This window comes from Oncorhynchus gorbuscha, unplaced genomic scaffold (genome assembly GCF_021184085.1).
Source record: "Oncorhynchus gorbuscha isolate QuinsamMale2020 ecotype Even-year unplaced genomic scaffold, OgorEven_v1.0 Un_scaffold_6913, whole genome shotgun sequence".
Classification (NCBI taxonomy): domain Eukaryota; kingdom Metazoa; phylum Chordata; class Actinopteri; order Salmoniformes; family Salmonidae; genus Oncorhynchus; species Oncorhynchus gorbuscha.
The window spans coordinates 1-13427 of NW_025750414.1; the positions used below are offsets into that span (position 1 = coordinate 1).

A 13427-nucleotide genomic window follows, 5' to 3' on the forward strand; every position below is an offset into this window, starting at 1 on the left:
TGTGTGTATACATCTCTCTCTCTCCCTGTGTGTATACATCTCTCTCTCCCTGTGTGTATACATCTCTCTCCCTGTGTGTATACATCTCTCTCTCCCTGTGTGTATACATCTCTCTCTCCCTGTGTGTATACATCTCTCTCTCCTGTGTGTATACATCTCTCTCTCCCTGTGTGTATACATCTCTCTCTCTGTGTGTGTATACATCTCTCTCCCTGTGTGTATACATCTCTCTCTCCCTGTGTGTATACATCTCTCTCCCTGTGTGTATACTCCTGTGTGTATACATCTCTCTCCTGTGTGTGTGTATACATCTCTCTCTCCCCTGTGTGTATACATCTCTCTCTCTCCTCTCTCTGTGTACATCTCTCTCTCCCTGTGTGTATACATCTCTCTCTCTGTGTGTGTGTATACATCTCTCTCTCTCTGTGTGTGTATACATCTCTCTCTCTCTGTGTGTGTGTATACATCTCTCTCTGTCTGTGTGTGTGTGTGTATACATCTCTCTCTCTCTGTCTGTGTGTGTGTATACATCTCTCTCTCTCTGTCTGTGTGTGTGTATACATCTCTCTCTCTCTCCCTGTCTGTGTGTGTGTAGACATCTCTCTCTCCCTGTCTGTGTGTATACATCTCTCTCTCTCTGTCTGTGTGTATACATCTCTCTCTCTCTCTCTGTCTGTGTGTATACATCTCTCTCTCTCCCTGTCTGTGTGTATACATCTCTCTCTCTCTGTGTGTGTATACATCTCTCTCTCTCTCTCTCTGTGTGTGTATACATCTCCCCTCTCTCTCTCTCTGTGTGTATACATCTCTCTCTCTCTCTCTCTGTGTGTGTATACATCTCTCTCTCTCCCTGTGTGTGTATACATCTCTCTCTCTCTGTGTGTGTGTATACATCTCTCTCTGTGTGTGTGTATACATCTCTCTCTCTGTGTGTGTGTATACATCTCTCTCTGTGTGTGTGTATACATCTCTCTCTCTGTGTGTGTGTATACATCTCTCTCTCCCTGTGTGTGTGTATACATCTCTCTCTCCTGTGTGTGTGTATACATCTCTCTCTCCCTGTGTGTATACATCTCTCTCTCCCTGTGTGTATACATCTCTCTCTCTGTCTGTGTGTATACATCTCTCTCTCTCTCTCTGTGTGTATACATCTCTCTCTCTCTGTGTGTGTGTATACATCTCTCTCTCCCTGTGTGTGTATACATCTCTCTCTCTCTCTCTCTCTCTGTGTGTGTATACATCTCTCTCTCTGTGTGTGTGTATACATCTCTCTCTCTCTCTCTCTCTCTCTCTGTGTGTGTATACATCTCTCCCTCTCTGTGTGTGTATACATCTCTCCCTCCCTGTGTGTGTATACATCTCTCTCTCTGTGTGTGTGTATACATCTCTCTCTCTGTGTGTGTGTATACATCTCTCTCTCTCTCTCTCTCTCTCTCTCTCTCTCTCTCTCTCTCTCTCTGTGTGTGTATACATCTCTCTCTCTGTGTGTGTATACATCTCTCTCTCTGTGTGTGTATACATCTCTCTCTCTGTGTGTGTGTGTGTATACATCTCTCTCTCTCCCTGTATGTGTATACATCTCTCTCTCCCTGTGTGTGTATACATCTCTCTCTCTCTCTCTCTGTGTGTATACATCTCTCTCTCTCTCTCTCTGTGTGTATACATCTCTCTCTCCCTGTGTGTATACATCTCTCTCTCTCCCTGTGTGTGTATACATCTCTCTCTCTCTCTCTCTCTCTCTGTGTGTGTATACATCTCTCTCTCTGTGTGTGTGTGTATACATCTCTCTCTCTGTGTGTGTGTATACATCTCTCTCTCTCTCTGTGTGTGTATACATCTCTCTCTCCCTGTGTGTGTATACATCTCTCTCTCCCTGTGTGTGTATACATCTCTCTCTCTCTGTCTGTGTGTATACATCTCTCTCTCTCTCCCTGTCTGTGTGTATACATCTCTCTCTCCCTGTGTGTGTATACATCTCTCTCTCTCTGTGTGTGTATACATCTCTCTCTCTCTCTCTCTGTGTGTGTATACATCTCTCTCTCTGTGTGTGTATACATCTCTCTCTCCCTGTCTGTGTGTGTATACATCTCTCTCTCTCCCTGTCTGTGTGTATACATCTCTCTCTCTCTCCCTGTCTGTCTGTGTGTATACATCTCTCTCTCCCTGTCTGTGTGTATACATCTCTCTCTCTCTGTCTGTGTGTATACATCTCTCTCTCTCTCCCTGTCTGTGTGTATACATCTCTCTCTCCCTGTGTGTGTATACATCTCTCTCTCTCTGTGTGTGTATACATCTCTCTCTCTCTCTCTCTGTGTGTGTATACATCTCTCTCTCTCTCTGTGTGTGTATACATCTCTCTCTCTCTCTCTCTGTGTGTGTATACATCTCTCTCTCTCCCTGTGTGTGTATACATCTCTCTCTCCCTGTGTGTGTATACATCTCTCTCTCTGTGTGTGTGTATACATCTCTCTCTCTCTGTGTGTGTGTATACATCTCTCTCTCCCTGTGTGTGTGTATACATCTCTCTCTCTCTGTGTGTGTGTATACATCTCTCTCTCCCTGTGTGTATACATCTCTCTCTCCCTGTGTGTATACATCTCTCTCTCTGTCTGTGTGTATACATCTCTCTCTCTCTCTGTGTGTGTATACATCTCTCTCTCTCTGTGTGTGTGTATACATCTCTCTCTCCCTGTGTGTGTATACATCTCTCTCTCTCTCTCTCTCTCTCTGTGTGTGTATACATCTCTCTCTCTGTGTGTGTGTATACATCTCTCTCTCTCTCTCTGTGTGTGTATACATCTCTCCCTCTCTGTGTGTGTATACATCTCTCCCTCCCTGTGTGTGTATACATCTCTCTCTCTGTGTGTGTGTATACATCTCTCTCTCTGTGTGTGTGTATACATCTCTCTCTCTCTGTGTGTATACATCTCTCTGTGTGTGTATACTCTCTCCTGTGTGTGTATACATCTCTCTCTCTGTGTGTGTATACATCTCTCTCTCTGTGTGTGTATACATCTCTCTCTGTGTGTGTGTATACATCTCTCTCTCTCTCTCTCTCTCCCTGTGTGTGTATACATCTCTCTCTCTCTCTGTGTGTATACATCTCTCTCTCCCTGTGTGTACATCTCTCTCCCTGTGTGTGTATACATCTCTCTCTCCTCTCTCTCTCTGTGTGTATACATCTCTCTCTGTGTGTGTGTGTATACATCTCTCTCTCCCTGTGTGTATACATCTCTCTCTCCCTGTGTGTGTATACATCTCTCTCTCTCCCTGTGTGTGTGTATACATCTCTCTCTCTCTCTCTGTGTGTGTATACATCTCTCTCTCCCTGTGTGTGTGTATACATCTCTCTCTCTGTGTGTGTGTGTATACTCTCTCTCTCTCCTCCTGTGTGTATACATCTCTCTCTCTCTCTGTGTATACATCTCTCTCTCTGTGTGTGTATACATCTGTGTGTGTATACATCTCTCTCTCCCTCTGTGTGTGTATACATCTCTCTCTCCCTCTGTGTGTGTATACATCTCTCTCTCCCCCTGTGTGTGTATACATCTCTCTCTCCCTGTGTGGTGTGTGTGCAGGTGATAGGCTATGCAGCACAGAAGACTGTATGCCCGGTACTGGGGTGTACCTACGACACGGCTACATCTACTCCTCGCTAGCAGGCTACGTACTCAGGAAGAACGAAGGAGAGGAGGTGAGACAGGGACAGCAGAGTACCAGGGTGTATTCATTAGTCACAGAACACAAAACATTTGGTCTCATGCTAAATATTTATTTATTTAACTGTTTGCATTAAAAAAACAAGTTTCTATTGGACAAATTCAGGTAGTTTCCTCTCCATTCCGTTTGTTTCCTAGAGTAAACACTAAACAGGCAAACATGTTGCTACAGTCTGCCACTAATGAACACACCCGTTGCGCTGGTCTTTTAAGCACTAACAACACTTGTCTTTTCTGACTAGCGCTGATTATAGCTGCTTTATTGAGGGGTTTTACTTCTTGTGCCTGTGATATGTGGTTGTCTTACATTTTTTATTATTTTACTAATTTAGCACACTCTTCTCCAGAGTGACTTACAGTAGTGAGTGCATCCGTTTTGATATTGGTCCCTCGTGGGAATCAAACCCACAACCCAGGCGTTCCAAGCACCTTGCTCTACCAACTGAGCTGCACAGGATCACTTACCTTAGTTGGAAAAAAACAACTGGAAATTGCTCTGGATAAGAGTGTCTGATTTGAAATGAAATGTGATTTATGAGGTGTGATCAGAAGTGTGACGGGGAGGGACGATGAGAGGAGGTGAAAGGAGGAGGAGGGGATTAGAGGGGAGTGGCTGGTTTATTGGCATGGGGGAAAGCAGTTGGGGCTGGGTGTGGGTGTGGGACTCATGTCAATGGTTATTTATTGTGTAACATTCCTGGAAGTAGAGAAACCACTCCAGGTTTGTTCACTTGGAACCCCTGAGGAATTATGCAGTGTTGTGGGAATGAAATGTAACATGTTCACACCTTAATCCTTCCTTGTCTTTACATTGACACTTCTGTGTGTGTGTGTCTGCAGCTACCAGTCATCTCGGTGGTGAGAGAAACCGAGGCTCAGCTACTACCAGATGTAGGAGCCATAGTGACCTGTAAGGTGAGGTTTGGGGAGCTCTTGACGTGCGCGTGTCAACTTCTTGTACACCCTGGTGGTTGTTGTAGACCCACGTAGTGCTAAAAAGCTGTGCACATCACCTGGATTAAACCGGACAGAATACCTTTGAGGATTGATAGATGAGGTGCTCTTGTCACTGATCCAAGATCTCAACAATGGGTGTGTGTGCGTTTAACCTCATTGATAACCGCCCTGATCGGTCTCCCTTCCTGTCCAGGTGACCAGTATCAACCCCAGGTTTGCTAAGGTTCACATCCTCTACGTTGGTTCCACACCACTGAAGGACCGTTTTAGAGGAACCATCAGGTAACAGGGATTGTCTTATTACTGTTATTCTCATGGAGTCTCCCAAATGCCACTCTAGTCCCTATTCAGTGCACTACTTTTGTCTGGGGTCCAGATGGCAACCTATGGGCTCTGGTAACAAGTAGTACACTACATAGGATACCATTTGGGATTATATAGGGAATAGGATACCATTTGGGATTAAATAGGGAATATGGTGCCATTTGGGATTATATAGGGAATATGATGTCATTTGGGACTATATAGGGAACAGGATGCCATTTGGGATTATATAGGGAATAGGGTGACATTTGGGATTATATAGGGAACAGGGTGCCATTTGGGACTATATAGGGAACAGGATGACATTTGGGATTATATAGGGAATAGGGTGCCATTTGGGACTATATAGGGAATAGGATGCCATAACCTTCAAAACTAATCTACTGTTTACTACACTAATATACACAGGAAAGAAGATGTACGAGCAACAGAAAAAGACAGGGTATGTTTTTGAATGAATCTAAAGTTCCCCCACTGTTTGACCAACATATTTTATATTGTGAAAATATGTTTGGTATCATATAGACCCGTCTGTTACTGTTTGTCATGACATCATACCGTCTGTTACTGTTATGACATCATACCGTCTGTTGCTGTTTGTCGTGACGTCATACCGTCTGTTGCTGTTTGTCGTGACGTCATACCGTACCGTCTGTTGCTGTTTGTCGTGACGTCATACCGTCTGTTGCTGTTTGTCATGACATCATACCGTCTGTTGCTGTTTGTCATGACATCATACCGTCTGTTACTGTTTGTCATGACATCATACCGTCTGTTGCTGTTTGTCATGAAATATCATACCGTCTGTTGCTGTTTGTCACGACGTCATACAGTCTGTTACTGTTTGTCACGGCGTCATACCGTCTTAGCTCATTTTTTAATTGTAATAGACTGGGAACCACTATAACCTTTGACCTCTGCAGGTGGAGACGTATAAAAGCTTCCGTCCTGGAGACATCGTCCTGGCTAAAGTCGTATCCTTCCATTTGACAGTCTTTCCAGTTCAGTAACTAGGTAGTAACACAGGGACAGTCAACCAGTGACTGATATTGGGCTGGTTCTATTCCCTTAGTGCAGTGTAGCTTTCACCATATTGCTTAAATGTTAAATTGTGAATGTTCAAGATCAGCCAGACAGAACGCACAAAACCACTGATCTATGAATCACCTTGCATCCCAAATAACTACTCATTATGTGATGACTGACTCTGTGCCTTTCCAAGTGTTGCCCTTTAACCTCCTGACCCCCAGATCTCCCTGGGAGACGTCCAGTCCAACTACCTGTTGACCACAGCAGAGAACGAGCTGGGGGTGGTGGTAGCCCACAGTGAAGCAGGTGAGACTGGTCACATGACAACAACACTGCTGTTCTTAGCCCGAGGCTGTCCTTAACCCTAGGTTACCCTCCTTAACACAAGCCTTGGTTGACTGAAACCAACTGACACTTTTGTCAAGTAGTATATTTCTGTTTCCCTCCTCTCAGGAGCCCAGATGGTGTCTATCAGTAGTATATTTCTGTTTCCCTCCTCTCAGGGGCCCAGATGGTGTCTATCAGTAGTATATTTCTGTTTCCCTCCTCTCAGGGGCCCAGATGGTGTCTATCAGTAGTATATTTATGTTTCCCTCCTCTCAGGGGCCCAGATGGTGTCTATCAGTAGTATATTTCTGTTTCCCTCCTCTCAGGAGCCCAGATGGTGTCTATCAGTAGTATATTTCTGTTTCCCTCCTCTCAGGAGCCCAGATGGTGTCTATCAGTAGTATATTTCTGTTTCCCTCCTCTCAGGAGCCCAGATGGTGTCTATCAGTAGTATATTTATGTTTCCCTCCTCTCAGGGGCCCAGATGGTGTCTATCAGTAGTATATTTCTGTTTCCCTCCTCTCAGGAGCCCAGATGGTGTCTATCAGTAGTATATTTCTGTTTCCCTCCTCTCAGGAGCCCAGATGGTGTCTATCAGTAGTATATTTCTGTTTCCCTCCTCTCAGGAGCCCAGATGGTGTCTATCAGTAGTATATTTCTGTTTCCCTCCTCTCAGGAGCCCAGATGGTGTCTATCAGTAGTATATTTATGTTTCCCTCCTCTCAGGGGCCCAGATGGTGTCTATCAGTAGTATATTTCTGTTTCCCTCCTCTCAGGAGCCCAGATGGTGTCTATCAGTAGTATATTTCTGTTTCCCTCCTCTCAGGAGCCCAGATGGTGTCTATCAGTAGTATATTTCTGTTTCCCTCCTCTCAGGAGCCCAGATGGTGTCTATCAGTAGTATATTTCTGTTTCCCTCTCAGGAGCCCAGATGGTGTCTATCAGTAGTATATTTCTGTTTCCCTCCTCTCAGGAGCCCAGATGGTGTCTATCAGTAGTATATTTCTGTTTCCTTCCTCTCAGGAGCCCAGATGGTGTCTATCAGTAGTATATTTCTGTTTCCCTCCTCTCAGGAGCCCAGATGGTGTCTATCAGTAGTATATTTCTGTTTCCCTCCTCTCAGGGGCCCAGATGGTGCCTATCAGCTGGTGTGAGATGCAGTGCCCAAGGACACACGCCAAAGAGTTCCGCAAGGTGGCCAGGGTGCAACCTGAGTACCTGCAGGCCTGAGCAGGGACCAGTGGGCGGCGTGCACCCCTCACCTCTCCAGCCCCCCCAGCAGGGACCCCTTTCCCTTCCTCAAGGAACACACAGCTTCCCTTCCTCAAGGAACACACAGCTTCCCTATCTCTGATAGAGAGACAAACACACTCACACTTGGATTGTGAACGATGCATTGTGTGTACAAAGGACCAAAATATTTTAGAGGTCATGTACAGATGCTTGGACATGATGCTTATATAGTACACGGGTCATTGACCTGACACACACACACACAGAGCCGTATGTTCAGGGGGGATACCTCAACAGTAGATTCCTCCCTCTACAACCTACAGCAAGGCAGCATTTTTTCCCTCCAGGTTCTGGAGGGCTACAGTAGGTGCAGGATTTTTTATCCAACCCAGCACTAGGACACCTGATTCAACTGATCACTGGGGCCTTGATTGGCTGACTCAGTCTCGTTAGTGCTGGACTGGAATAAAAGCCTGCACCTCTACTGTAGCCTTGTAGAACCAGGTGAGAGAAATGCTGCCTTGTTGTAGAGGGAGGAATCTACTGGGCTACAATACTAGCCCTTTAGAAGCAGGAATAAAGAACATCCGGGGTCACCTACTGATCCCTTACCCTTCTCCCTGAACTGTGCTCTCATGTATCCCCCATGGATTTACTAGCATATCTCCACCAGTCCTTTCCTTTTAAATCCATGAGGGGTAGTGAATGAGTGAACACTTTTTTTTGGGGGGGGGGGGGGGTGTAGAATCAGACCACAGCCCTGGGGTGACAGTCACCAGTACAGACAGGCCCAATTCCAAATGGACCCTTGAACCCTACACGCCAGTGAGTAGGGCTTGATTTGGGTTTGGGCCTTAGATGGCTAACAGTTGGGATGTTGAAGCGAAGAGCTGGAATTGAAAGTGTCGTTTTGTGGCGGCACCGTTAGACTCATACGACCAGGAGGACCTTTCTGCACCAAGGCAGAGAAACGGAGATGTCTGGTTCTCTCCAAGAGTTGTTTCTTCTGTCGTTTCAAAACAATACTTCGTTTCTTCTGTCGTTTCAAAACAATACTTCTTGTTTCTTCTGTCGTTTCAAAACAATACTTCTTGTTTCTTCTGTCGTTTCAAAACAATACTTCTTGTTTCTTCTGTCGTTTCAAAACAATACTTCTTGTTTCTTCTGTCGTTTCAAAACAATACTTCTTGTTTCTTCGTCTCTCTCATTTCTTCCTGTACTTGTCAGCAGAGGCAGAGTCAGATAAAGTGAACACCAAAGTGTATCATGTATGAACCTCACCCTGTTCCAATGTTACTTATTTACATTTAAGTCATTTAGCAGACGCTCTTATCCAGAGCGACTTATCAGAAAGGTTCATTTTAAAGATGTCTGTTTTTTAAATGAAATCCTTTATATAAGAGCGCCCCAACTGACCATCATTCATCATGTCCATTTGTTGACTGTGTGTAAAACAATTCTATGCTGTTTAAATGTCTCTAATTGACAGCTTATCAACTGTCCGTTTTTATCATGTCATGTTCAGTTGAGGCATTAGTTGACCGTACTAGACTATTACCTATATAGTGCACTACAGGGCCGCGGGTCAAAAGTAGTGCACTACAGGGCCGCGGGTCAAAGTAGTGCACTACAGGGCCGCGGGTCAAAAGTAGTGCACTACAGGGCCGCTGGTCAAAAGTAGTGCACTACAGGGCCCACCGGCTGCTGGTCAAAAGTAGTGCACTACAGGGCCGCGGGTCAAAAGTAGTGCACTACAGGGTCAAAGGGTCAAAAGTAGTGCACTACAGGGCCGCGGTCAAAGTAGTGCACTACAGGGTCGCGGGTCAAAAGTAGTGCACTACAGGGCCGGCGGGTCAAAAGTAGTGCACTACAGGGCCGCGGGTCAAAAGTAGTGCACTACAGGGCCGCGGGTCAAAAGTAGTGCACTACAGGGCCGCGGGTCAAAAGTAGTGCACTACAGGGCCGCGGGTCAAAAGTAGTGCACTACAGGGCCGCGGGTCAAAAGTAGTGCACTACAGGGCCCACCCGCTGCTGGTCAAAAGTAGTACACTACAGGGCCCATAGGCCCACTGGTCAAAAGTAGTGCACTATGTAGGGTGCCATTCAGGACGCTAACCTTATCATACAGCCAGGAAGCATCACATACTGGACCAGTCAGAAGGCAGAAACACACACACAACTCTGCTCTCATTGACACCACAGGTGGATAGGTGCAGCTTTCAGTTCAATGTCAGCAGCTTTGTCACACAGTACTCCTAATACACAGTACTCCTAATACACAGTACTCCTAATACACTGAACCAAAATATGAATGTGTTGGTCCCATGTTTCATGAGCTGAAATAAAAGATCCCAGAAATGTTCCATATGCACACACATGTTATTTCTCTCATTGTGCACATATACGTTTACATCCATGTTAGTGAGCATTTCTCCTCTGCCAAGATAATCCATCCACCTGACAGGTGTGGCATATCAAGAAGCGGATTAAACCGCATGATCATTACACATGTGCACCTTGTGCTGGGGACAAAAGGCCACTAAAACGTGCGGGTTTGTCACAACACAATGCCACAGATGAAGTTCTGAGGGCGTGTGCAATTGGCATCCTGACTGCAGGAATGTCCACCAGAGCTGTTGCCAAAGATTTGAATGTTCATTTCTCTACCATAAGCCGCCTCATGTCATTTTCGGGAATTTGGCAGTACGTCCAAAAGGCCTCACAACCACAGACCTCGTGTAACCAAGCCAGCCCAGGACCTCGACGTTCAGTCTTCTTCACCTGCGGGATCGTCTGAGACCATCCACCCGGCCAGCTGATGAAACTAGAGTATTTCTGTCTGTAATAAAACCTTTTTGTGGGGAAAAGCCTTTTCTGATTGGCTGTATCTGGCTCCCCAGTGGGTGGGCCTATGCCCTCACAAGCCCATCCATGGCTGCACCCTGCCCAGTCATGTGAGATCTATATATTAGGGCCTAATGGATTTATTTCTGATTTCTTTATAACTGTAACTCGTTAAAATCATTAAAATTGTTGCACTTATATTTTTGTTTCCAGTCAAAAGTTTGGACACACCTCATTTCGGGATTTCTTTATTTTTACTGTTTTCTACATTGTAGAATAATAGCGAAGACATCAAAACTATGAAATAACACACATATGGAATCATGTAGTAACCAAAAAAAGTCAAAATACATTTGCAAAGTTGTCATCAAGGCAAAGGGTGGCTACTTTGAAGAATCTCAAATATAAAATATATTTTGATTTGTTTAACACTTTTTTGGTTACTACATGATTCCATGTGTTATTTCATAGTTTTGATCTCTTCACTATTATTCTACAATGTAGTAAAAATATAGAAAAACCCTGTAATGAGTAGGTGTGTCCAAACTACTGACTGGTACCGTATATACATTCATACACACCACATTCACCGACAGACACTCCCAAGACCCTGCAAGAGAAAAGGTACACACACACTCATCCAAATCAATTTTGGATGCTAGACACACACTCAATGGTCCGTTCCGACTTAATCATCGAAGCGCACCGATCGGGTTGTGTTGATGTCAATTGAGAACTTCTTATTGGACGGCGCCGAGAACCCAAGTCCCGCCCCCCCCTTCCTGTGAAGTCCATGCGGCGCGACTGAGCGCGCTCAAACTCCCCCAGTAGGCCTTGCTGCAAGCTCTGCTGTCCGTCTTTAGTCAGCGCCATGTTGGCCCGCCCTCCTGTCGCACCGCTCGATGCTATTGGCTGCCCGCTCTTCTTGAAGCCACCCATCAACCGAAGGAACTTACTATGTTGGTCAGAACTGTCAAACTGTGCAGTGCCCCACTGGCCCAAACCCTGGAAGAGAAGAACACTGTTTGTAATATTTATATTCAACATAATGATTTGTTTCAGAGAAGAGTTGGTATGTGACCCCAAATTTGGGATACACCTTGGTGTCCTGACATCATAAGAGTACTGACCGATGGTACCGGTGCTGCTTTGAGTTGGACTGGATTGGACTTCTGGTCGATCTCATTCTGCAGGGCCAGGCGTCTCCCCTATGGAATGGAATAGGACCATCGTTTTATATGAAGGCCATGTTACAGAGTACACAACATATACTGTATAGTCCATGTTATATAGTACACAACATATACTCTATAGTCCATGTTATATAGTACACAACATATACTCTATAGTCCATGTTATATAGTACACAACATATACTCTATAGTCCATGTTATATAGTACACAACATATACTCTATAGTCCATGTTATATAGTACACAACATATACTCTATAGTCCATGTTATATAGTACACAACATATACTCTATAGTCCATGTTATATAGTACACAACATATACTCTATAGTCCATGTTATATAGTACACAACATATACTCTATAGTCCATGTTACATAGTACACAACATATACTGTATAGTCCATGTTACATAGTACACAACATATACTCTATAGTCCATGTTACATAGTACACAACATATACTGTATAGTCCATGTTACATAGTACACAACATATACTCTATAGTCCATGTTACATAGTACACAACATATACTCTATAACATGTAGTTGGTGATTTACCGTATTCCTAGTCTAAAAAATTAAAATACTCAAATCCACATGTGCTTCAATAGCTGCCCATTTGATTTTTTGACCAGTTATTGGCAAAATATCTGATTATTGGAAAAACAGCAGAATCACTTTGCAATCACTTGGGAGTATCCCTGACACAGACCAGGCACTACTCTGGAGCCAGCGCCACACACAGTCCAGACACTACTCTGGAGCCAGCGCCACACACAGACCAGGCACTACTCTGGAGCCAGCGCCACACACAGACCAGGCACTACTCTGGAGCCAGCGCCACACACAGTCCAGACACTACTCTGGAGCCAGCGCCACACACAGACCAGGCACTACTCTGGAGCCAGCGCCACACACAGTCCAGACACTACTCTGGAGCCAGCGCCACACACAGTCCAGACACTACTCTGGAGCCAGCGCCACACACAGACCAGGCACTACTCTGGAGCCAGCGCCACACACAGACCAGGCACTACTCTGGAGCCAGCGCCACACACAGTCCAGACACTACTCTGGAGCCAGCGCCACACACAGACCAGGCACTACTCTGGAGCCAGCGCCACACACAGACCAGGCACTACTCTGGAGCCAGCGCCACACACAGACCAGCTTAACGTCCTTGGATGCTTCTAGCGCCATGTATATTATTACAGTCAGAGGGTATTACTTCATCAGTATACAGCATTTATATTGGTTGGTGTGTGTCCAACATGTCATTGATTAAACACAATGCTACAGTCAAACAACAGCATTCACTAATAAGCATTTGCATAATATAATGCATTCATAATTTATTCATAAATAGTTACATAATCAATATACAATGTTTAATTCAGACCAGGAAGAAATGACATTTCTCTTTCTCACAGTGACAGAGTTGGATTGGTGGACTGACTGGCAAGTGGGATTCCCAGGACCCAAACAGATCTAATGGGTCGTTAGCGATCTACCTGATCAATATTGATCTCTAAGGTGTTTCCCTGGTCTCTGACAGGAAAACCACATCAGTCTGGTCCTCTGGGGTTGGAGCAAAACAACATATCAGACAACTACAGATTGATACTGTCAGTGTTTTAATACCTTTAAGTAGAAACAATTAAGTAAGAAAGTCACCACTTTTATCTATTTATCCATATATTCATTTAACAGTTTAACTATTCTGTTAGCCGGCACCTCCAGCATTCTGGGTGCGGGTCAGAGCATTGGTTTTTACAATACTTTCAACAAGGACCTTTGAA

At 44.8% G+C, this 13427-nt stretch overlaps 1 protein-coding gene and 1 long non-coding RNA gene across 2 annotated transcripts; one reads left to right on the forward strand and one right to left on the reverse strand.

The window, feature by feature from the left end:
* Positions 1-3466: 3466 nt before the first annotated feature.
* On the forward strand, positions 3467-7960 carry LOC124029596 (exosome complex component CSL4-like; the record flags this gene model as incomplete). The annotated part of the gene is made up of 7 exons (XM_046341256.1): positions 3467-3694; positions 4560-4634; positions 4870-4958; positions 5409-5442; positions 5924-5974; positions 6251-6335; positions 7480-7960. Coding segments are annotated over 7 exons (669 nt in total), but the record flags the coding sequence as incomplete, so codon positions are not given.
* Positions 7961-10856: 2896 nt separating this feature from the next.
* On the reverse strand, positions 10857-13167 carry LOC124029597. Its single transcript, XR_006837809.1, has 3 exons — positions 13140-13167; positions 11564-11641; positions 10857-11438 (listed from the first exon to the last, which is right to left on the reverse strand). It is a non-coding gene; the product is annotated as an uncharacterized LOC124029597 (long non-coding RNA).
* Between the last annotated feature and the right edge of the window lie 260 nt (positions 13168-13427).